General features: G+C 36.1%; 1 protein-coding gene across 4 annotated transcripts; it reads right to left on the bottom strand.

The window, feature by feature from the left end:
- Positions 1 to 305: 305 nt before the first annotated feature.
- Positions 306 to 25866, bottom strand: LOC149412352 (uncharacterized). Of its 4 annotated transcripts, none has more exons than XM_089646128.1 (11): positions 25750 to 25866; positions 24146 to 24275; positions 22624 to 22815; positions 20086 to 20310; positions 10608 to 10839; positions 10301 to 10497; positions 9844 to 10218; positions 9357 to 9596; positions 4304 to 5333; positions 3537 to 3736; positions 306 to 3296 (listed from the first exon to the last, which is right to left on the bottom strand). In XM_089646128.1, the coding sequence occupies exons 2-11, from the start codon at positions 24154 to 24156 to the stop codon at positions 2846 to 2848; spliced, it is 3153 nt and encodes a 1050-aa protein (XP_089502254.1). In that variant the 5' UTR covers positions 24157 to 24275; positions 25750 to 25866; the 3' UTR covers positions 306 to 2845. The 4 variants fall into 4 exon arrangements, with proteins under 4 accessions (XP_089502254.1, XP_089502258.1, XP_089502255.1 ...); XM_089646132.1 differs by lacking the exon at positions 25750 to 25866 and adding an exon at positions 24404 to 24425; XM_089646129.1 differs by lacking the exon at positions 25750 to 25866 and having other exon boundaries at positions 10608 to 10824; positions 24146 to 24370.
- Between the last annotated feature and the right edge of the window lie 1045 nt (positions 25867 to 26911).

Here is a 26911-nt window from a genome sequence, read left to right as displayed (position 1 = left end):
TGAACTCTTTCTTCCCTTGTAGGGCCTTCAGGGAACTAAAGGAGAGTGGAGATGAAACCTGGGAAGACACATTGTGGAACCAGAAGACATAGCCACATATTCAATGACAATCCTGAACTGATGAACTTTATATAAGGGACCGGGTGACTGTTAAATGAATGAGGTAAAATGGGAGATAACACAATGGGTCTATGGCCTAAGTGCTCAAGGGAACTATAAATAAATAAATAATATTAGCGACTCTTAAACAAAAAATTCACTGCGGTAGAAAAGAGGAAATGAAAATACAATTCTTGGTGGTGGGAGTTTTTATTAAACAAGGGTACAATACATCAAGTGAGTATTTAGACATCTAGAATAGTAAATAGTTTCATTTTGGTATAAATAAAGCGCATTTGCCAACCTTTGGTCATAGATATTCTGTCATATAAGTGAACAGTAATTTTTTTAATAAATAAAATACACCACAACTACTCCCAAGCGATCTAAGATCACTTTCACCATTACATTCTTCTTAAACTGTAATTACAGCACTCCTCATTTGGAATTCGATATTTATCATTTCAGAAATTTACTTTACCTACTGGACCTGCGTAATTGGACAAAATTTGCAAATTTCTCAGACATCGAGGTCCACCCTAATGGACATAAACTTAAGGCTCGCTAATAGAACATCTCTAGAAAAATCAATAAAATATATCTTTGAAAATCATATTATTATGGTTTTAAAGAAAAATAAAGTAATGTTTAATACATATTATAAATATCCAGGTTTTTATAACCACATGCGTAGTTTAATACTACATAAAAATTTACTGTTTTTTACTGTTGGCAATGTCTTGTCTCGTAGTCAATGAAAGTGAGAAAACTTATGATAAAAAAGAAGAAAATTGACATATATTATTTATTATTACACACAATATTTCTGTTTTAAGCAGCAACAAAGTATGTACATTATTTAATTCCCGGGCCCGGGCCTCAGCACAGGTATAGCACCCAGTGAGGCCCACATTATCAAATAATGTTTTAAAATATTTAAGTTTAAGATGTACCAATAAAATAAGAGATTCGCATTACCTTGAAAAGAAAACAGTGACACTGTTGAACAAAACTTTAGACATGCAATATTTATTGCAAATAAAACTGTCTTAAACCTACTTTGCTTATATCCCGTTTTGACAGGGGTTCTACAACAATGATATCATTGAAACACAACACTTAACTTTCAGCTAAGTTTAAAATATTATATTGATATTTTTCAAATTTTAATGTAAGTATTTAGGTACAACATTTAACATCCATCTCCTTATAATAATACCATTTTAATAGTCTAAAAACCACAGACGGTTGAGTAGCTCATAAGAAAATGAAAGTTGAGAAAAATATTTTGAGTTTCAAAATGTCACATACAATGGAAATATTTTACAGGGGTGGATTGTTTTACCACCTTGTGCCACTTACCCTTACACTTAAAATTACCAGAGATACATAGAATAAGACTACACATTATATTAGTCGACAAAATCACGCAGGATACAAATCCAGGTTAGTGACCGATTAAACCTAAACTAATCTTGTTTCATTTGACACTGTCACTTTGTTTCTCTTATATCAACATATACAATAGTATAACATCAGAAACATACATTACGCACAGACACGTAAAATAATTTGGGTATGTAACATCCAGTGGCATGCACTTCGTAAAAGCTTCCTTCGTGCCTAGATTTCTTAAAAAAAATTTTTTTTTCTGAAATTTCTTATTTCATGGTCGTTTGTTCTGCCATAAGAAATTGTTTCCTTTGTATAATTTCTAATTATTAGTAGCAATCTGATCTGAGGGCATTGTCCTTCATACATTACAGGTAATCAACACCCGAAAATACAGCCTGCCAGTAGTCAAGGAGCAACACCACTGAAAACATCAATCATTAATGTCTTTAGATTCTTAATTTACAATGGTTCGAAACATCTCGAACCAGAAGAACTTAAGATAATACATACTTACTAAATAACTCGCTTCTGATGGCCATCTAACACATTTGTGTTTTAGCTTGCTGGGAATACCTTCCCACTTCTGACGATCCATTCCATAAACTATTACACAACAAACAAATTTAACATAAAGACCTAGATATGACAAGATCAAACCCGAAATAACCTTGCCACAGTAAAATGTGTCATTTGACACTGCCACTTTGTGACCATTTTTATGCTTAATTAAGTACACAAAAGTGTAGTAAATATTAAGTTTAGATACATATCAAATATGTTTTCAACTAAATTTATCAAGAAAATATGGATATCCTTAATTAGAATTGGCTAGGACAGCGCTATTGGGATCAGTCGAAGGAGAGATAAATTTTATGGCACAATTCTCTAGTAAAGAGGAGTAGCACTTTTTAAATATTATAGGGGTAATTACATAGGTATTGTTGAGTACAATAAATGATACTGAAAGGTATTTTGTAGTTAATTTAACAGGGTTAACGATAATCAACAATATGTGACTTAGAGACCTATGCGATCACTGGCTGCCTGGTCAACACTGGGTTCAAATAATTCCAGCATTACTTAAATCGAACATGACAATTATATTAAAAAACCTTGCAATTTATTGCTACATACAACATTGACTCATATCAAGCAGAATTGGTGATACATAATACTAATGAGTCAATTTTTCAAAATCAACATAGAATCTTTCAAAGAGAAGATTTCTACAAAGATCATTGTCTTTTGAATTGGGTTTTTGGTGATACTTTAAAATCAGTGCAAATAAAAATTTTAAGCACACATATTATCATCAATACATTACACCCACATGCGATCTATCGCAGACATATTAATGTTGGCTAGTTGAAGGTTTGGATGGGTCTTGTCGGGATGACCCAGGTTTAGCTAATCCCTGTTTAGAAGATCCTTGATTAGCTGAGCCCTGTTTAGCTGATCCTGGTTTGAATGAGAATGACCCTGACTTGGAAGTTCCTACTTTTGACGGTACTGTCCTGGATGATTCCCGTTTGGGTGTTTCTGGCTTTTCCTCTTCATCAGTATCCATGGCTAAGAGGTAGTCGCACAAAACATTGGCCTGCTCAGCTCCGGAGAGATAAGCTCCGTGTGTTGTAGAGAAGAAGCTGCCGTGACAAGCCTCTCCTGCAAATAGCAGCGCGGGAACTTTGTTGGCGTTCAGGATGGGTTGTGCCAATGTGGCCGGTCCAACTCCAATTTTGTCACAGGCCATGGTGATGTTGCAATAACACCCCTTTGTGTAGGGATCACTTCCCCAACTGGTTCTGAAATTTCGATTGTCTTAGCATTATATATTGATCGGTGACTACAATTTATTAGGCAACGGAATTAAAGAGATAAAGGAATACAAGTTTCCAATGATTTAAAATCAAATTAATTGTTATTGTTAATGTTATCACAACTTTTATCAGTGATAAATATAATAGGGAAACAAAAATTTTGTAAGCAAAAAAAAATTATGGTATTGAGTAATATGTACAAAATTTTTAATAAAAGCATAATACTTGTGGATGCTGATGACTGCAGGAAGGCTCTCCTTTTGGGTAAATTGCTTCAGAGCAAAAACAACATCCCTTTTGACTTTCTCGAGAGCCATGTACTCCAGCAAGTAAGTTCCTTCGGTGTTTACCCAACCAACCAAAGTGTTAGGAGGACCTACTGTCAAAACGTCAAAGCCAGAAATGTTCATCAGCCATTCAGCGCCCTAGAAAATTGAGATTTAAAACAAAACATTAAGAAAAAGAATTACTACTATTAGAGAAAAAAAAAAAAAAGTTACTAAAGGAAAAATAAAAATTAAGCATGAACTGTTTTAGGCTTAATAATATTTCTAGTATCATTAATGTGCATAATATATAATTCAACAAAATATGTGCCACAGATTGAGATATTTACATACTGTGAGACTTTTAGCAATATGAAGTATTTTTTAATTTTATTAACACTTTAATACAAACACGTAGCTATTAATATTGGTGAGTTTATTGCCTGGTGGCAACTTCAACCAAATATCTAACCCATTCATAGTGGGAACAAAAAATATAGTACATAGCGTGTTCTGCATATTATGAATTTACATAAATCGTAATGTGTAAACAATAAAATATAGTAGATAGCATTTTCTGAATATTATGAATTTACATAAATCATAATGTGTAAACAATAAAATATAGTAGGTAGCGTTTTCTGAATATTAGGAATTTACATAGATCATAATGTGTAAAAGTTATGTTAAGTTTCTAAAAAAGGTAAAGCATTTAGAATAACGTACCTCTTTTCGGAAAATATTGTCATCGTTATCGGTCCAGTTCGAGTTCCAGACGAACTGAAACCCTTTTTCATCTCCCCACCATTTTTTTTCAAACTGAACATATATTTTACCAATGGCAGAAAAGCCCAGACTCTGAATTGTTTCCAGATGTTTACGAGGGAGCTGCGGTACAAACATGCTGATAGATGATGTTTTCAGTACACCGAGTGGGACGGTGACAATGATGTGCTTAGCTTGGTAGCACGCATTATTCTCAAGATAAATTTCGATGTAGTGTTCTGTGTTCTTGGCATTATTCCAGAGAATCTGACTTACAGGAGTGTTGAGCTTGATGCAGCCTTTAGGGAGTTGCTCAACCATTTTATCCAACACGGATGAATATCCATTCACAAAACTGATGTGGTTCTGAGAATTTCCACCATTGAAGTCGTATGATCCCCAAGCCTTAGCTGACAACATTTCCAGGGCGGCGCAAGAGTTGTCTATTTCATGGAACCTCACGTGCCATGCAAATACCTCCCTCCATCTCGGAATCTCGTCATCGTACAATAGGTTCATACTGATGTATTTCTCAAACTCAGTATTGAGATACTTACCAACGGAAAAGTTACAATCATCTTCTAACTTAGTAAACTCCTCACACTCTCTGAGAATGTTTGTAACTACCTCGTCTACTTTCTTTAAGAATTCTTCATTGTAGGTGTAACCGTCGTTGCGTAGAAACTTACCCTCCCCTTCGAATGACGGAGTTTTGGAGAGTAGTTGGTGTTGGTTGGCCAGATCGTATAACTCATTGTTGTCTCCGTGAAGCCATTGAGCCCCAAACTCAACAAAGCCATCCATTATCTCCACTGACTGGATGCGTCCACCGATTCTACCTTTAGCCTCCAGAATGAGAATGTCATTGATGCCACGCTTCATGCAAGCACGGGCGGCTGCTAAACCCGCGATGCCGGCACCTATTATGACTACCTGGTTTCGAGTGGTATTAAGAACTATTCTTTCTGCAGATATAGAGGCGTATTCTTTGCTGTAACAATTTAATAAAAATTGCATAAATAAAACCGTTTGGAAATTATTTGACAAGGTTTGCATCATGTCAAAACTTTATTCGAAATAATAAATAGTATACACATAACCACACAATAAACAAAACAATTTTATGAAAATTGCATAAATAAAACAGGTTGATAATTATTTGACAAATTTTAAATTATGTCAAAAGTTTATTAGAAATAATTATTATATACATAATCATGCAATAAAAAGTCAATAATATAAATCAATATGTATCTAAATTGTAAAAAGCTATGACAATAAGGAATTTCAATATCAAACTGGATATTGTGTTGCGAACAGTGCTTTTGCGCTTTGTAGAGAGACGTTCCAATGATTTTGTGATTCCTTCCAACTACAATTGGGACTGAACAAACCTGTATGCGAAAATAAAATAAATTTTAAATAATGAGAGGCAAATGATATTAAAACGAAAGATATTCAAAAGGGTCAAAAAATGGTAGGGTTGTGGATAGCAACCTATTTACAGGACTCTGTTTTCTAATATTTTAAGCATTTATGTATACCATCCACATAGGATTGGATTTGAATCTGGAAAATGGGATGGCCAACTCATTTTAAAAATATAATTATATTCTAACAATGTGTGAAAAATTTTGCAGTTTCTAATATTCATAATATTTATCTCTGTTAAATAATCATTAATTAGAAAATCTGTTCCTGCTCGAAAACTTATGGCGGGTTTCATTTTTCATGGGTCTGTCCGTCTGTGTTTCTGATACACAGACAAATAGTTAACCTAATAGAATACTTGTGGTTCGGAATACTACTTGCCAAAGGGTATAACTGACATGACCAATCTCAGTTTGGTAAAAAAATGATAGGTCATGTTGCTGCTTAAGTAAATCTTTTTTATTTTATGGATGTACTATCACACAATTCTACGCAGAGTAGTTTTTAGTTGAAACGAAAACCTAATTTTACAGAGATGTGTGTTCTTCTTAAATTTGACAACATGCTTGGTTTGCTTTTACCAGCAGAAACTGAACCCTTTTTATGTTAATACCAGAAGAAACCAGGACTAATCAACAGTCTCTAGTTATCAGAGGCCATTATAAAAAAAAGTAATAAATATTTTAAATTAAATAAATAACTTTGTTTACACTGTTATTTAATATAAATACGAGGATGGTCTGATAAGTTTCTGACCTCAACGCAAAGATGGTGGTACTCGTCAATAAAAGCTAGTGAATGTAGTTGTGCTTCTTTAGACAGTTACTCACCAAAGTTTCGGCCATTTTGGATGCGCAGTTTTTAGTTGACAGTCGTTTGAGTGAGTCGATGTATAAGTTTTTGTGAAAATGGAAAATATTGAGTATCGAGCTGTTATTAAATTTTTGTTTTTGAAAGGCAATATCAAAGATGAGTTGGACTCTGTGTATGGGAACTCTGCACCATCATTTACCACAGTGAAATTTTAGGCAGCTGAATTTAAACGTGGCCGTAAGAGCTTGGGAGACGATGAACGTTCGAGACGTCCAAAAACTGCAACTACTGACGATAACATTGCTAAACTTCACCAAATAGTGGTAGACGACCGCCGAATTAAAGTGAGAGAGATAGCAGAGGTTATGAAAATGTCCAAAGAATGTGTCTATCACATATTAAATCAAGATTTAGACATAAGAGAGCTGTCCGCGCGTTGGATTCGCGTTTGCTCACGTTAGACCAAAAACGTGTTCGAATGAACATTTCCAGCACTCTGTTGGCGCTGTTTAGGAGCAATAAATCCAATTTTTGGCGCCGGTTAATTACTGTAGATGAAACTTGGATACACCATTATATGCCCGAAACAAAAATACACTCAAAACAGTGGACTGCAAAGGGGGAACTGGCTCCAAAAAAGCAAAAAACTGTTTTCTCGGCTGGGAAAGTGATGTCGACTGTTTTTGGGATAGTCATGGAGTTATCTTAATTGATTATCTTCAAAAAGGAAAAACTATTACAGGAACATACTATGAATCATTACATGACAAGCTGAAGGCAGAAATTGAAAAACGGCCACATTTGCAGAAAAAGAAAATCCTGTTTCACCAAGACAATGCGCAGTCTCACACCTCAGCGGTTGCCATGGCAAAAATCCACAAATTACGGTTTGAACTGCCTGACCATCCGCCTTACTCACCAGATCTAGCCCCAAGCGACTTCTTTTTGTTCCCTAATCTCAAAACTGTGCTCGGAGGAGAGAGATTTTAGTCAAATGAGGAGGCAATCACCTTTGTGAACAATTATTTTGCAGAGAAAAACGCCGAGTACTATTTGGATGGGTTAGAGAGATGGGAGCATCGCTGGGAGAAGTGTGTAGAGTTACAAGGAGACTATGTAGAAACATAAATAAAAAAACTTTTTATTGTTAGGTCGGTAACTTTTCAGACCACCCTCGTACTCTAAATGTTTTAAAAGCAATGGTTTCTTCATAAGACTAAATATGTAATGACTAATATTATTACTTCAATTTTAGAAGACAGCTCATGAATAACTAAACACCATCAAAAGCAAACAAAGAAAGCAATAGGTTATATCGTTGATAGATTGTCTAAATCTAAATATAGGGAGCTTTAGTTCAACTAGGTGTGTATTTTTCTCCTTTTTGTTGTTGCAGACGCTGATAATGATGGCAAAAAATGAAATGGTGAAAATACAACTCCCATTAATGTCAGATGCATGCCTTTTTTCCAAAACAAAATCACATAAAAATAAGATAAGATAGTAAACACATGGCATGAATATGGCACGCAATTTGGTAGGTTCTGATGGGACAAATTCTGCTCAATCAATGGTCATATTATTCAAAATGTGGAATCATTTTTTGCTTTGCTGGATGAAATTATTTCTAATTTTATCCCACTACAGATTTAGTTAAATTAATTGCTCTTAAAAAGGATTTGCACAAGAAATATAAAGAAGAGAGTTTTCTGTGTCAAATTACAATGAATTTAAAATTATTAGATAAGTTTGTAAAATCTTGTCAAAAATATGCTATAATGCTGTTATTACAAATGTTGAAAAATCAATAATATAAAGTATTTTTGAAACTATGCAAAATCAATGAAAAATAACAATCTAGGTATACCTACCAACTTGGAATATGCGGGCAAAAAAGCCTTTTAAGATTATCTAATGATTTTCACAATATCTACACTATCTGCACATCGTATGTCACTAGTAAGAAGTCATATCGAGTATAATTCCACAGTTTGGTATCCAAATTACGAAGTTCATTCACACACCATTGAAAGAATCCAAAATAAATTCTTGATCTATGTAAATTTTAGTATAGGTATTCCTAGAGAAAGCCTAGATTACGGCTACCTTCTTTATTCATTAAATTTATTAAAATTATCCGAACGAAGAATTATTTGCAATTTAATGTGTTTGTTTAAAATTATTAATTCGTTATTGAATACCCCTGAGTTGCTACATTTAATTTCGTTCCATGTTCCTGGCAGAACAGTTACAAGACAGTACCTACCATACTATTGTAGCGATTCTTCTACAATTTCGCAGTATTACGCGCCTATGAGACGAATCCAAAATTTGGGAAACATACTCCGATGTTGTAGATATATTTAGTTCAACAATATTCCAATATAAGTTCGCTTTAATACAATTTATGACTTCAAATAGAACTGTTTTGGTGAAATGTAAACCATTATAAACCAAGCAGAATTAAGACTCTGATAGATTTATTGTATCTAATGATCAAATGATATTATGTCTGTAAAAGCCCTACGGGCGTTCAATAAATAAATGAGCACTCGCATTTTTACACAAAATTGCAATAGCACCATCTACGGCATACTATGGCTTTTATGGAACAATAATTATTAAGAAATATTATTAAGTTATTATGCTGAGTTTAATACTGGAAGAATTAATACAACTAAATAAATAAATAAAATTACATATGTATGTGGAAAGTGGTTAAAAAAAATCGTAAGCTACGACAATAACGTATTATTTGAATTGAACTTACTCAGTGTTCTTGATGTACTTGATGAGGCGGTTGGCCTCTCGGTATCCGGCCTCAACAGCCCCGTGGACTGTGGAGAAGTAGTGAGTGGAAGTGGCCTCTCCCCCAAAGCACAATACAGGAGCGCCCGACACATTGAACACGGGGCAGGCCAGCTGCTGGGCCCTCGCCTGCATTTCCTCGCTCAGCATGCTGCGGAATGTATAAGACCCACGGGTGTGGGGGTTGCTGAACCACGCAGATCTGCAAATAAACAAACTTGTAGTGAATCCAACCGAGTTAAATAATGTATAGCAGTGGTTCCCAAAGTGTGCGCTGCGGTGCCTTGAGGAACCTTTCTCACACAGCAACAAAAAACCATTTGTTATTTTAAAACTGATAAAAGGGAGGGAAAAATCTGGATTTAGTAAGGATGCCGCGAATAAGTTTGGAGACCACTCATGCATTGTATATTAAAATTGAAAAAGCTTTTTATTAAAAGGAAACAAACCTTTTAATTTTTGCAGGCTTGGGAATCGTATATTGCTTTCCCAGGAAATGGCAAAGCAGACGATGAAAACCATCTTGAACTGTTTCGATGTCGAGAGTTTCCATGTGACGAGCGGCAGAGCCCGAAAGCCACCCGCACAGAATGTTGGGGTTGTGCTCGCTAGTATTGATGCCAAATATCTCCAGCAGCCATGCATCACCGCCAACGAATATGGATCTGTCGTCTCCTTTCCACACAAATCCTACCCACTTTAAGGTCTCATCCCACCACGGTTTCTCGAACATCACGAAAATCTTATCCACTGTTCCAAGTGTAAGTCCGAGAATGGAATTGACCTTATTATTCGGGAGTGCAGGATAGAACATAGTCACATAGCTAGAATGATGAAGAATTGGGAATAAGTATGGGAATATTGAACAATAATATTTTATAGGTGGTAAATGAATGCAAAGCTTACTTTTCTTGAAGAACCCCAATAGAAACTGTGACAATAACGAATTTCGTGTGGTATTCTGTGCCATCTTTGCATGTGACTTTGACATAATCCTCTGCTTTTTCGTATCCGAAATAACCAGTACTCCAGTCTATTTTCGAAACAGTCTTCTCAAATAGAATTTCAACTGGGAGTTCCTTTTCTGGATCAGGATACCTCCCCTGCAATAAAAATGTACTGAATATTAAATTTGTGAATGTTTATACGTTCCTGGATTGCAATTAATATCGAAGAGAAATAACTATAGATTATATTATTTATGTTTGCTCACCAGCATAATATCAAGGAGGGTTTTGTATCCCTTCCCTTGCCAGTGCAGCTGGCTGTTCCCTTCACATTCCCAATATTCCAAGTGCCCTCTGCCGGAGGCCTCAAACCAAGTGTCAGAAGCATTTATGGAGTTTTCATACTTCTGGAACCACTCCAAAAGGTCGGCAGCCAAGCCCTTGTCTACATCGGAGTACTTTGTATTGATGAGCTGCCAATACCTGGAAGAAATCGGGCTAAAACATCAAATATGGAAAATATTCCAACCTTTTCCTTATCTAAAAATGATACAATGACTTCTTCAAATACAAGTGGTAATGTCCACAGAACAAAATATAAAACCCTTGTTATGTAGTAAAATGGAGTCACGTTTTGTTGTAATGTAGTACATATTTTTAGGAGGTTATACAGATGGAGGATTGTATGGAAGACACTTTGATTGTCTGTATGTAACATAAGATAGTGTAAGTTGAAGATATGTTGCATTTTAAATTAGCTTTTCCACAAAGAAAGTCATGTTATTTTATTAGGTAATAATAAATATAACATTAGGAGACGAATATGAATGAAACGCAAGATAAGGTGTTGTTTGGTGAACAAATTGCAAAATAATGTGCAAATAAAAAAAAAAGGTTTGTATAATGCGCCCCATGTTCACGCTGCGTTAGGAATGTCATGAAAAGTAATTTAAAAAATTCACAGAAAATTAATGAAAAAGAAATCTAGGTAGTGTTGTTGTCGATATTGTCACAGGAAAAAATACTGTTTTAATTTTGTTTGCGAAAATTAGAAGCGACGGAGAATGATGCAAAAAAAGTCTGGCATGTTATACATGACAAGAAAAAAACATAAAAAAATTAAATACATAGCATCACGCATAAAAATATCAAAATACGATGCAAAGAAAATCCAGTTAACATATTCAACAACTTCTTTGCAAATGTAGGCAAAAACCTTGCAAATCAAATTCAAAAAGTACCGTCCAATAACGAACAGAACCTTAACATTAATATATTAAACAAAATTGACATGTTTCACCTTACTTCAGCCCAGGAAATCGAGCAAATCATTTCAAGCATGAAGGGAAGATCAGCACCAGGTTTCGATGAAATTACTGTCAAAACACTAAAAACTATCAAAAAACATATCTCAAAACCCTTAACACATTTAATTAACATTAGTCTTCAAAGCGGAATATTCCCAACTATATATAAACAAACCATCATCACTCCATTTTTGTTGTTTGTTTTTGGGGTGTTATGCCGTGTTGCGCTAACTCCTTCTTTAGCCGACGTTTCGGACAGCGTTGCAGTGTCCATCATCAGGGTAGATCCGAAGATGTGATCACCACATCTTCGGATCTACCCTGATGATGGACACTGCAACGCTGTGCTAAAGAAGGAGTTAGCTCGGCTAAAGAAGGAGTTAGCGCAACACGGCATAACACCCCAAAAACAAACAACAAAAATGCTTTTGGCCGTGAAAATCTAAAAACTTACCATCATCACTCCAATTCATAAACAGTAAATAAACCCAGAAGAAGTGACCAATTATCATCCAATATCGCTGATCTCAAACATTACGAAAATCTTTGAAAAAATTATCAAAAAAGATTAGACTGAATTTATTAACAAAAAATAACGCAATTCACGGCAACCAATATGGATTTATGAAAAATAGAAGCACCCAAGATGCAATTGCCAAATTATCAAACATAATTCAGGACACATTAGACAAATCTTTGAAATGCCTCGGAATCTTCATAGATCTTAAAAAAGTTTTCGATAGTATTTCTCATGATAAACTTATTATAAAATTGAATTGTGTTGGGATAAACGATAAAGCTCTAAAATGAATAAAAAGTTATTTATTTGAACGATACCAAGTAGTCAAGATAAACAATTCAATTAGTCTACCACTAACAAGTAATTTCGGGATACCGCAAGGCACAGTCCTAGGCCCCCTACTATTTATAATTTATGTCAACGATATTTTCCACTTAACGCAAACATAATATCATATGCCGACGACACAGCTATAATAGTGAATGGGATCGACTCGAATGTAGTAAACGAACAAGCAAATAATAGCATGAACACATTAAAACAATGGTTTGATACAAATCTTCTCTCATTGAACACTAACAAGACATACTATATACATTTCTCAATTAACAAACTAAAAACACTCCCTAACACTAAAATAATTATTCACAATAACAAATGTAATAAAACACGTGTATCCAAGGCTGTTCAATACTGAACTCAGTATCAGAAATTAAATAACTCGGAGTGATAATAGAACAACATATGAAGTGGAGGAGACATATCTGTGAATTGGTTAAGCGTATATGAAAGTGTGTATTCATAACAAATATTTAAAAACGAAGTAACCTAAAAAGAGTATACTACGCACTAATCCAGTCGTTAATTCAATATGGAATTATTGAATGGGGGGGTCATACAATAAGATTCTAACCCCGATCAAAATGGTCCAGAAGCTAATCCTCAAGAAACCTTTCACATATCTAACAGAAACGCTATTTGCAGATATCGGGGTGCCTCGAGCAGAGGATATCTTCAAGAAAGATGCAATTATTCAAATTTATAAAGATAATATAATCAAAAACTTTGAAACCCACCTATCAAAAAGATATCAATACAATATCAAAATGTAATACAAAACAAAAAACTGGAGAAATACCAAATACCTGGAGAAAGACTAAAGTTATTGCGATCCTCAAACCCAATAAGCCACCAGAGGATCCGATCAGCTACCGGCCAATATCGCTTTTAAGTACCATGAACAAACTTCTAGAGGGAGTTGTGCTCCGCAGACTTACTCAAATTCTGGAGATAGTGGTCCCACAAGAGCAAGCTGGCTTCAGACCAGGCCGTAACTGCTGCGATCAGGTATTAGCACTAACAACACACATTGAATCTGGTTTCCAGAAATGGCTTAAGACTTCGGCAGCGTTCAATGATCTCTTTGCAGCCTACGACACGGTGTGGCACAAAGGCCACCTTGTTAAACTCTACGACACCATAAAGGATGGCAACACAGTACGACTCATTGAGCAACTGCTAACTGGCCGTACCTTCAGGGTTTTTCTAGGAGGGCGAAAAAGCAAAAAAATACCCCTCAATAATGGCCTTGCCCAGGGCTCAGTGCTGGCCCCATCGCTTTTTAACATCTACACTCGAGACCTCCCTCACACTGAAGGCAGAAAATTTGCTTACGCAGATGACATCGCGGACACAGCTCAAGCCAAAACCCTTAAAGCAGCAGAAGATATCCTCAATTCTGACCTAAAGGCTATGGAAGAATATTTCCTCAATTGGCAACTAAAGCCAAATGGGTCGAAAATAGTTGCGACAGCTTTCCATCTTAGCAATTCACAAGCGAATGCCAAACTTTGTGTTCAGTTTGATGGAAAAAATATTTACCATGACCCCCACCCCCGCTATCTTGGAGTTACTTTGGACAGGAGCTTGAACTACCGGCAACACATGGAAACAGTGGGTAAAAAACTAGGACAAGGCTTAACTTAGTTAATAAGCTAGCTGGAACTAGCTGGGGATGTGACGCCAACACGCTCAGAACAGCATCCGTTGCTCTGGTTTTCTCAACGGCTGAATACTGTGCTCCAGTATGGGCTAGAAGAGCCTACACTTCCATGGTAGACGTTCGGCTTATTGCCACAATGCGAACAATCAGCAGGACTTTAAAATCTACTCCTCTCCCTTGGCTCCCCGCACTTGCAAACATAACCCCGCCAAACATCAGGCGAGAAATTGCAACACTGAAGGAATACAAGAAGGCGCAGTAAAAATGCGCAATACCTTTGCACAAAGATGTCGTCTCCCACCCGGTATGCCGCTTGAAGTCCCGAAAGCCCTTCTGGGCGGAAGGAGAGAGGCTCCTCCGATTACCTCTCACCCCAGAAGATAGGTGGAAACTTGAGTGGCAAACGGCCAACGTGGGAAATGCCCATCTCATACAGGACCCCGCCGAGAGACAGCCTGGGTTCTCATTGCCTCGCAAAACCTGGCCCGCCATCAATAGGTTAAGGTGCTCTCATAGCCCCTGTGCCCCCATGATGCACAGATGGGGCCTTAAAGAGTCGGCAATGTGGTGTGGTCAGTGTGAATGTGGTGCGGTGCAGCCACCGAACATGTGGTCAACGAATGCCCGCTCCATTCATTCCCCGGCGGGATTGATGAGGTCCACTTGGCGACGCCTGAGGCCCTAGACTGGCTAGCAGACCTAGATGTCCCCCTCTGACCCGCCCACCATACGAAAGAAAAAGAAGAAAAAAATGCAAAATAACTATACATATTTAGGAATAAAGTATTTCAACAACCTTCCGATTGAAATAAAGAAATTAAAGGATATCAACAAACTTAAACTAAAACTGAAGTTACACTTACAGAAATAATTAACTAAATAATTGCGCGGGGCGCATGCGGCCCGCCATGCTATTTTGTGCGGCCCTCAATACATTTAATATCAGGAACATGGTTTACAAAATCTGGCATTCTATATCACGTTAATTTGGGATTAATTGCGACTTTGACGTACAGACATTGAAACCGAAGAGGATAGTCGTTGTCGTGTCAACATCAGATCTGGTGTAGAGTGTTGCTACTGCACACGCTAGATCTATCTCCAAAAAAACAAAGATATGACAGACAAAATAAATATGCGCGCAAATAATTTTGCTCGTGGCAACACATACATTTTTGACAGCTCCAAAGTTAAATGCGTCACATTCGCAGTGTTGCCAAAAAAACGGGGGTGGTGGGTTTCATGATATTTTTTATCATACCAGTATCAGTGTTGCCAAGTGTTGTTGTTTTTTTTTGTTGGTAATTATGTTTTACAGAAATTCTCTAACAACCCCCCCCCCATGGATTTCGAATAATAAAAGGGGGAATCAAGCTCACATAGAATATTTGTGGGGAATATGTGGGCAGAATTACTGCAACTGAAATTCGGCTACATTAGGCTACTTAATGTTTGAAAAACGGCGACATTAGGCCAAGATCCGTTGGCAACACTGACCAGTATAGTGTTGCGGCCCGCGTAGCTTTACAAACATATGAATGTGGCCCGCAGAAGAAAAAGGTTGAGTATAATTGGTCTATACTCATCTCCACTGTATTTAGATGTTCATAATTACTCAATAATTAGTATGTAACAGAATTCTAGATATGTACAGCTACATATATAGATAAACCAGAAGTTTCAATTGTTCCTATTATCAGGGTGGCCACAAAAAACGGATTTCAAAATTCCCTGATAATTCCAGGTTTTCCAGGGCAGTTTCTATATTTTTCCCTGATATGTTTTATTTGGTATAAGGACATATCGTTCAAAATTTTATTTTTGAAACACGATTTTCATCTACGCCAGATAATTAGAACAGATACATAAATATAGGGAATTCCGTCATCTAAAGCATTTATTATTTCCTTGCACCACAATGATCTATTCAAAACAAAATACACTTATTACAAATTTATGATATTTCACCTGAAGACAATTTGTGTACAAATGAAAAGACCAGACAAAAATAGACAAATAAACAAAAGTAAGTACAGTAGAACCCCGATAATTCGAAAAAACGCGTAATTCGAAATTTTCGCCAAAAAAATTTCCGCGGAAATATTTTTTCATAAAATTTTTTTTTTAATTCGAAATCGTTAATTCGTAATTTATTTTTGTCCGCGCACGAAAATTTGTTGGTGAAATTCGAAAAAAATTGATTTTTGCGAAAATCTGAATCTAAAAGTCAGCCGTGGCGGTAAAACGCCGAAAAATGTATTTTTACGTGGTTTATACATCGTCCTAATTAGTATTATTATTTTGAAAATCTGAATCGATTTACACTGGAATGTTGTATTTTTTCAAATTTATTTCGAATATCCGAGTTTGAAGGGCCGAGAAAATACATTTTACGCAGATATATGTCGGAGTTTTACGAGTTTACACCAAATATCTGTATTTAAAGGGTCGGCCGCGACGAAACTCGGCCGCGAAATTTCAATTTACGCGTAAATGTATCGTATATTTACGAATTTATTTCGAATATTTGAATTTCAATGGCCCGCTGCGACGGAAATCGGCCGCGAAATCTCGATTTACGCGTAAATATATCGTATTTTTACGAATTTATTTCGAATATCTGAATTTTAAAGGGCCCGCCGCGATGGAAATCGGACGCGGAAATATATCGTATTTTTACTAACTTTAATTCGAATATCCGAGTTAAAAAATACGGCGCGACGGAAATCGGCCGAAAAATTTCGATTCATGCCGAAATATGACATATTTTTACGAATTTACTTCAAATATCTGAACTTAAAAGGCCGGCCGCGACGAAAAACTGCCGATAAAATTCGATTTACGCGGAAATATTTCATATTTTTACGAATTTACATTAAATATCTTAATTTAAAGGGTCGGCCGCGACGGAAATCGGCCACGCATTCTCGATTTACACGGAAATATACCGTATTTTTGCGAATTTTTTTCGAATCTGAATTTTAAGAGCCGGCCGCGACGGAATACGGCCGCGAATTCTCGTTTAACGCGGAAATATATCGTATTTTTACGAATTTAAATTCAGATATTGGAAATAATGGGCCGGCTGCGACGGAAAATTACCGCGAAATCTCGATTTACGCGGAAATATATCGTATTTTTACGAATATCTCAATTTAAAGGGTAGGCCGCGACCGAAATCGGCAGTGAAATCTCGATTTACGCGTAAAAATATAGCATTTTTACGAATTTATTGCGAATATCTGAATTTAAAGGGCCCGCCGCTACGGTTATCGGCCGCGAAAATAAAGAAATAATTGGTATTAATACGAATTTAAAACTAAAATACCACCCGGATTTGAAGGGGCGGCCGAGAAAATCGATTTTCGGCGTTTTTTTCATAAAAATTCGAATTAAGTGGGAATTCGTTAATTCGAAATTTGATTTTTGATGTCCCGTGGATTTCGAATTAACGAGGTTAAAAGTAATAAAACACAACTTTGGGACTTCACAAATCGTAAATAACGAATTTCGTTTTATTTTTGGAATTCCCTGATATTTTAAAAATATTTTAAAATTCCCTGACATTTCCCTGATAATTCCCGGTTCGGTAAAATTCCCTGATAATTCCCGGTTTTCCCGGTTTTCCAGGTCTGTGGCCACCCTGTATTATATATATATATACTTACCTATTGCATAATGTTATTCTATTTTCCTTATAATTAGTGTAACTCGCTCACCAAGTACAAGAACCAGTTTCTTCATTGGTGAGATTGCGAATATAAATATATTTTGTAACAATATGTACTTACATAACATCACTGTACCTACTTATATACATAAAACAAATGCCCGAGCCAGATGAGGCTAGTAATTCAAGACAGGATAGGAAGCTAATTCGCCGGCGTCCTATCCTGGCATACTATGGCCCAGTATATCAGTCAGTCGGCCGCTCAAGTCTTGATAAGCTGCAGAATAGTTTCTTTTTTAGACGCCGAGGCTCTAGAGATGACTATAAGTCTCATGTACCTAAGTATATAATTTCATACTTACGTCTCACTAAAATTTACATAAATTGCCAAATTTTTTGAGTATGGACCATTATATTCATCGAACGATGAGGAATATCGGTTTTTTATCATTTTATGAGAAATCGGGAGTAAATTCTACCTTAATTATGACTATACGACGTGTGCAAAATCGTCAGAAATGCAAATTACTCAATTTTAATGATACATTTTTTCGAAAAAACTTATTTTCCTAATATTACTTGATTCTGTTGCTCCCCCGTGAGAGAGTTATTAACCAGACTGTACTTAACTACTAAATTAGCCATTTACCTTCAAGATTGTATTGCAACTATATGACAACTTGGTAGAAACAATATCCGAAGGATACCACATACATACATATTAATCGCAGAAAAAAACATTCTATTTTAATATACAGGTGTCCGGGGGTAAAGTGCATTATTTTCAGGCGGTGATTCTACAGGGTAGTAGTAAAAAAAGATAGGCTTTTTAGAAACTATAGAAACTATTACTATCATGTAGAATCACCTCCCGAAGATAGTGCACTTTACTCCCGGACACCTTGTATGTAGATAGTGCATCCGTCATATGTGCGCCGTCCATTTATTTTCAAAAAATAATAATGTGTCGCCCCAAAAGCTTAGTGGCTTACACGATGAACAAAAAGATTTTACAGCAAATGCTTAAAGTAAATATGTATTAATTTAAGGTTTTAGGTTGAGGAAAAATATTACGACCTAACAAACCGTGTAGAATATTTAACGTCCCCAAAGGGTCAAGTACCCAATCAATGTGCAAATACACATATCAAAAAAAAATCAACGCTTTGAACTCTTCTAACAACTGTCACACCTTTAGGCACCCAATCGATGTGAAAAATCAGATTTCATTGAAGTCTTTAAATGCATGGAACTGTCACACCTTTAGGCACCCAATCGATGTGCGAAATCAGATATCATTTATAAATTTAATTTTTTTTGTTGTTGTTGAAATAGTATACCGACTTGTTTGTTCATGGTCTGGTGAATGAAAATGATTTGTTCATAGCCAAACTGCATAATAAAATATGTAAGAAGAAATTTGTTTTTAAATTCATGTTGAAATTTGAATTGTTATGCAAATTACACAGACATTTGACAAGAAATATGAAAAAGAAAAAAAACATATCGCACACAAATTGTATTACATTAATTATGACAGCCATATATATTTTAATTATATTCATAAATTACAAAACCGATTATAAGCAATTCATTCTTATCATTGCTTGATAAAGATTTCCCAAACTTATTTATCTATTCTCCGTTACTAAGTTAGAACAAAACAGAGAAAGTTCCGCAGTGTAAAAATAGATACCCAGAAAATGTATATTTTGACATGTCAATACGCTTTTGCATGCTGGAAATCAAATTTTTATTCAGTTATAAAAAAATATATTTTTATATCTAGTATAACCTAACTAACCTTTACTAACTACTAACAACTTATTTCTATGACACACTTAGTACTATTAATTATGTACATAGAAACATTCGGTATAGAGTAAGCGCTCTTACAACTATGCAAATGAGGGTGCCTTTTACTTATTACGAAAATTACATGTGTTGTAATTATTGTTACATAAAATGTAAAAATCCAGTAAGTAAAGGATGCGCACAGGGATTGGAGAAGGTTGATAAAATAATGCAATCACAACAAACTGATATTGTAATGTACAATAAAGTGCTCCGGGAAAAACTAAATTGTAACCCTCCACAGGTATCAAATGGCAATAAATAGTTTATGAACATCTTTTCAGAAAGGACAGGGAAAGCAAAATAAGAATCTTGCCAGGAATAAACTTGAAGTAAAATAATAAAGGTTAGTAGACATTGGCCAGAAAGAATCCTGTATAAATATACTTACTCCTCTGTGAAATGCTCTCCGAGGGAGCGTCTTGAGTTAACCATCTTGGTATTAGTAGCGTTGGCTACCTCCATCCATATTCCACTAAACTTCATTGAAAGTTCCGGACTCAAGAACTCTCCCGACGAATCAATAAAGGTTATGTCATGTTCTCCAGTGGGCTCCTTCAACACCTTGTGGTCACGAACAATAGAGTAGACAATATTGTTGTCCTCCCCATGGCACCTGAAAAAATTATAATCAATAAAACAGATAAGCATTCTCATTTTATTTTTCATAATGGCCCTTTATTAAACAAAATTATAGGGGAGTGCCTTCCACAAAGCCTTGCTGATTATCGATTTTTGAGTCAATTTAATGTATTCACAATAAACAGCCTTGGTAGTTGGTATACATTTTTAACAACTTTGTAAAATGCCCTTGTGATGATATATCAAAAAAATATTTACTAAGCATTATCATTATTACTAGGCATCTTTCGCCAGCTACTTATAGATAAAAAAGATACCTAACTTAAGTTAAACTCTTTATCTTGATGCAATTAACTTAACCAAAAAGAAAAAAATATTTCTTTCCTTAAAATACTAGAGATTAGTAAAAATAAGTTTTTGTTATCAGAATATTGTACACAGATAGTTGTTGTTTCATAGATTTTTACTTTCCGGATTCTCCAGAGTTTAATTTAATTACTAAATAATATAAAACTATTATAAATGTGAATGAGGCAAGAAGTGTGTGCCAAGACCGAGTTGTTTCGGCTCTTTGCCTACCCCTGCGGAAAACGGCGTGATGGTTAGTTAGTTAGTTACATGAAACAAACAATATAACGTCTTGTCATATGTTTTAATAGTCCTGCATGCATTATTTACGCACGTATGCGAAAACTCATTGGACAAGAGCAAAACACCCGTTCAAATTTGTTGACGTTGGCTTCATGACAATGAGTTGTTTCTTCGACTCTTTTTTGGGTAAGTCGGCTCGCATATGGAATGATTTACCATTCTGGTTCAATTGGAGTACTATGATTTACTTTGAAATTTAAGAATTTTTTTTATTGATACATTAGAAGTATTTTTTTATAAAATATTGTTTGGTAATGTGAGCCTCACTGGGTGCTTACCCGTGCTGGAGTTATGATATGTTTGCAATTTAATCACTTCTTGCTTATTGAATCATGTTGCTCATTGACAAAGAAAATGCATGACAGAAAGATGTATTTTTACCTCATAGCATGAAAATGTAGGTTAGTATGTAAACCTCTTATATGAGGCACCCCACCAAACCATTATCGATGCTGGAATATGATTTATCAGAACTATGTGAACGACGAGCGACTTCTCGAACACTGTATAAGCCTAGCTGTCTGTTTTTATTAAAATTTTCTTAAATATTAAAAAATATTTTCATTAGTAAATGGGATTTAGCTATTTTTTGTATCTGCCTACCGGTGATTTAGCTATAGTCTTTCTGAAGATCCATAAAGAAAGTGTCCAGTGTGTCTTCAGTAAGCCCCATTAGGTACAAATACTCCTGGACATGATTTTTTTGTTTGCAGAATAGATTTCTGAGAATTCTGTTACTCACTGCTTTTATTACTGCTGGGGTCTGTCCTATAGATTTTCAATATCTATACAAAGATTTAAAAATTATAAAAATGTCCTCCAGCATTTTCTCAGGGTTGGATGATGTGTGATACAGCCATATGGTTATATTTATCACCCATCAAAGCTAAAGCAGGAGTCAGACGGTTCACTTTTTGCTCATTTCTGTCTTTCATTTTGCCTCTTTCACACAAAGTGAAACGTCTGAATACAAAATGAAAGAAAAGTGCCAAATGAATTCATTAGTGAAGCGATCCATCGGCATTTGTTACTGGTGCTTTGAATGAAAGTTCATTTCTCTTAGTACAATTTGTAATTTTATTCGTGCAGGTATACCAAGATGTACGACTTCTTTTGACGGCATCATAGTGGGAAAGGACGGATGAATGTCCATTTCTATAGCATTCTGCATGTGCCGTGTGAATGCGGAATTGAATAAAAATGAAAGTTCATTCGTGTGAACATTCACCCACACATTATAGCAATACCACACAGGATTCCGGAACACCCAAAAAATTGATGTTATAAATCTCTGAATTCATTTAACAGTATTTATGGCAGGACTAGGAATATTACCACTCTGCCCCTAATCAGCCCTCTCCAAGCTGCACATTGTTAGTCCTTCTACCTGTTCTGGAGTTGGATATTTACTATTGTTATTTATGATTATTTGTATTTGCATTACCACTCCGCACCCAAGTAGATGAGTACCTCTCCAAGCTGCATGCTGTTAGTCCTTCCACCTAATCTAGGGTCTAATAGATGTTATCTTTGATTATAGTTATATTACCACCTTCCTCTGAAATCCATCAGCCTTTCTCCATAATTGGCTATATCAGGGGCCTCCATTCATTGTAGACCCAGCCTTTGGAGTTGCTTTAAGCAATTTTTCTGGGGCGCCCATGTGCAGTTGCCGCAAATATTATACACATATTACCACTCTGCTCCCAAGTCAATCAGCCCCTCTCCGAACTGCACGCTGTTAATCCTTCCGCCTATTCTGGAGTCTGCCTCCAAGCCCAGCACCTGAAGGTTGCACTCGGCGAGGCGTGACAAGGCGGCCACGCCGGAGGCGCCGCAGCCCACCACGATGACGTCATACATATGCCTGAATTGTGAAAGAAAAGTTCTGGTTAAATTAAACGAATTGTTGATTCAGGTATACTTAATTGAATGAACATAGTATAATGTAAATGCAAATTTGCTCATGTTCTGAGAGAAATGAGAGCTTTAATTATCCGCAGATGCAGTTATGTAGCATGTTACATGATGTAGCCCATTTTCAACAAAATTACGAGTTTTTGGTTGTCAATAATGAGGTTCTAATACAGAATGCATAGATCAGCTGTCAGGTGGACCTAATTAGAATATAAACTTTGGTGCCAGAACAAGATTAAGTGGTTGTGAATACCTTTCAGTTGATTGGGCTATACCTTGTGGGTGATAAATGGACTGTGCTCAGGGTAACAAATTAATATGCGTTAGTATGTGTATAACATAAAGAGCTGGAAGACTGTTCTAAAAACACATTCTGTCAACATATGTTGTAAATGAAGGAATAAAGCCTAGAAGAAAACCTTTTTGTAAAGTATTAGTGATGAAAATGGCAAAGGCCATAAGAAAGAGAATGCAACAGATGTTTCAAATGGTAAGGGAACGCTCCTCAATTTTCACTGAAAATAGGAATGTCAATAATGATGATAAAAAACTGGGAGTGATTCCATTTATTGTAACTTTCTATTTTTGAACAGTCCCTTTTGACCTTTGTCAGTTATGTGACAAAGGGCAGAAAAATCTACCATATGGCCCACATAGGGTGCAATAACTGGGTTTGAAATTTCACAAAATACATCAATGCAAAATAAAATTGTATCTTAGAATTTAAACAAAAACAAGTTTCCTTCGCAACAGATCAATAATAAAATCCGTATAGGAAATGCAATAGGTCAGGAAGGGGTTGCTGGGTTAGTTAGTTAGTTAGGAGGGATGGTGGGTGGTGGGTGGTGGGCGAGAGGGTGGCAGACAGGGGGAAATGCATCGCTTAATAAATTTGTAATAGAGGAATGGAAAATTTTTCGTTGTATCGCAATTTCACAGTACAATAAACTTTACCATATTTTATAGCTCTCGGTATAGTCATTAACTCATGTTTGAAATATTCAATAACCCACCAATCGTAAAGCATATTCAAAATATATTTCTCTAGCCCAAATTTTTTTTGAAGAACTGAAAGATACTCACACAAAATTTGGCTAAAATGACTTGACACACAACACGATTTGTTTTAATTACATTGAAAAGGTACATAATGGATGATCAATAATCTACTAATAAATGCAAGAATATTGCAACGTCCGATATGGAAGGGAAAATCGGAAGACTCATCGAAAACAAGGAGTTGTTTTGAAATTATGCAAACAGAAAAGTTCCCGGGTGTCAGTTACATTAAATGTACTCACTTAGCATCCATTTTCAGACAATTTCGTCCAGTTTTCCAACGGCACCGGAGAACATTACAAATGGCTGCAGCACAGTCCTCCTTGGTTCTGCTGCGAGCTGCGAGTCTTGCCGTTCTGCGTTTCACGCCGGCTAGAATGTGCACAATATCATTTATCTCTACAGCAGGTTGATAAAGTGTGAGGCGTGTTATGGTGTGTGTAAAGGTTATGTCGATGTTATGTCAGTTGTATACATGTGTTGATTTGTATCTATCTCACCTACGTGCAAAGTACGAACAGATAATGGTCCCAGTTCGTGCTGTCAACATTTTAGAGATGGGCGAAGCGGCTCAGTTTAGGGAGCCGGTTCACTAGTTCCCGTTCACTTGAAAGATCCGCTTCAGTGAACCGGCTCAATTGAGCGGGTCACCGGCAGTGTTGCCAGCGGATCTTGGCCTAATGTCGCCGTTTTTCAGTTGCAGTAATTCTAATTCTGCCCACATATTCCCCACAAATATTCTGCGTGAGCGTGATTCCTCCTTTCATTATTCGAAATCCATGGGGGGGGGGGGGGTTGTTAGAGATTTTCTGAGAAACATAATTCCCCACAAAAGTTTTCAAAACTACGTACTCCCCACAAAATATTTAATTCCGTGGGGGGGGGGGGGGATGGCTACGGAATTTCTATGAAACATAATTCCCAACAAAAAATTAAAAATACATACTCCCCACAAGATATTTGAAATCCATGGGGGGGGGGGTTGTTGCAGAATTTCTGTGAAACTTAATTCCCCACAAAAAAATTTACAATACATACTCCCCGCAAAATATGTAAAATCCGTGGGAGGGGAAAGTAGCTACGGAATTCCATTTCAAAAATTTCCTCACAAAAATCGAGTGAACCGGCTCACCGTCCTCGAACGAGTGAACCGGCTCATCGTTCGCGAACAAGTGAACCGGCTCATCGTTCGCGAACAAGTGAACCGGCTCACCATTCGCGAACGAGTGAACCGACTCATCGTTGGCGAACGAGTGAACCGACTCACACGAACGAGTGAGTCACTACTGATCCGCGAACGAGTGAGCGGCTAATTTGGGAACCGGATCTTACGGATCCGCAAAAAGATCCGGTTCACTGAGCCGACTCGTTCGCGAACGACTCACTTCTACTGAACATTTACAGACCACAGAAGGAAACGTCAAACTTTCAGCCAACTATGCTGTGAAATAATCACTAAAACACTAAACGAAATACGCCGGCGTTTGTTACTTTAATCGACCTCTACAGAAACGTCACGAAAATTACAAACCCTGTGCCACAAATAAAACATTCACCTCTGTGCTAAGCTAACCGCATCAACACACGACACAAAATTGTACGGTCAAAAACGACCCACAATATTTATTGCCAACTCGTTTTTTGTCCGAACGACTTTGTGACGACACAAACTTTGTGTCATATCTATTATTGATGCAGTTAGTACAGAGTTTGTAATTTTAAATGTATAAAGATCGACAACTCCTTGCCGTATTCAATCAAAATAACAGTTTTTTCATACTACCTATAACTTATTTTTTCCCACTACTTAAAGAACAATAAACATTAGCAAAATCAACGTACATACTTTTTTAAACTTTGGAAAATAAGAACTGCGAATATTCTACATCAGTGTTTTTTTCTAGATTCTTATTTACCATAAAGTGGTTAATCATTTAAATTTACTAAATTTAAAGTTACTGTCACTGTATACAAATAGAAGGATGTATTGCGTCTCACAATTTTTACGTCATAAGAATGTTTTAAATTTTACCTGGCTATTAGGTCAATTGTCTCTTTATAGATATACAATACACATACACATTGCTTTTTTAAATTTATTTAACAGATTGGATACTAGATTATAACGTAACATCACAAAATATCTGTTTCATATGAAAATAGTTATTTTTTTGCTTTCTTGCATATACCAACATAAATAATATATTATGTATGTTATAAATTGGAAGATACTCTCAGTATTGCCCTGGCGTAAGACCACCATTCAGAATTGAAACGTTGCTTGAAATGGCTTTAGACGTATTTGGAAACCAGATCTGAATAGCCAGGTACTTTCCCACCTTCCTCTCACCGTCTCCATCTCCTCCCCACAACCTTCTGCCTCACAACGTACCCCAAATGGGGACGCTGTAGTCTCACTGGATCCTGACGGTTTGGAGGAGTTGGGATCCTTGTGAGGTATTTATATAAAAAAAGAGTTTAAATGTAGTTATATATACATATATATATTGTTAACTTTAAAGGTAATAGTGTATTACGTATAATTTAACCATGATACTGTAGTAGGGCCTATTATCCTACAGCTCGTGTTTGAAAGGTTACTATCGCAATAGTACCTAATGTTTTCAAGGGAAGGTATAAATAACCTATATTTATTTACGCCCAAGACTTTCTCATTGTAATAAACGTTTTACATTTATTAAAATGGTGTCCATTTTCTAAAGTTCAGATGATTATAATATTTATTAATTAATGGCGTAATTAAAAAAAATATTAATTTAATTACCGCTTATTTTTTAACTCAAAATAAGTAGGAACTGGCTTATAATTCTGGTCAGGACCTAGCTACTCTCCCAATTCTATTTTTAAAACTAGATGTATCTAATCACTAGAGACGACCGCGCATGCGCTTGCGTTCCGTGTCCCACAAACAGTGTTGCCAATTCAGCTCCTTTAGAGCTAGATCTGGCTCTAAATCGACGTCGTCAGCTCCAAAAAAGTAATTTAGC

This window comes from Hesperophylax consimilis, chromosome 23, assembly GCF_061612785.1.
Source record: "Hesperophylax consimilis isolate HC1 chromosome 23, BYU_Hcon_1.0, whole genome shotgun sequence".
In the NCBI taxonomy this organism is placed as follows: Eukaryota; Metazoa; Arthropoda; class Insecta; order Trichoptera; family Limnephilidae; genus Hesperophylax; species Hesperophylax consimilis.
The sequence above is the reverse complement of the archived record's forward strand: the minus strand, read 5'-3'. Positions and strand labels throughout refer to the sequence as shown.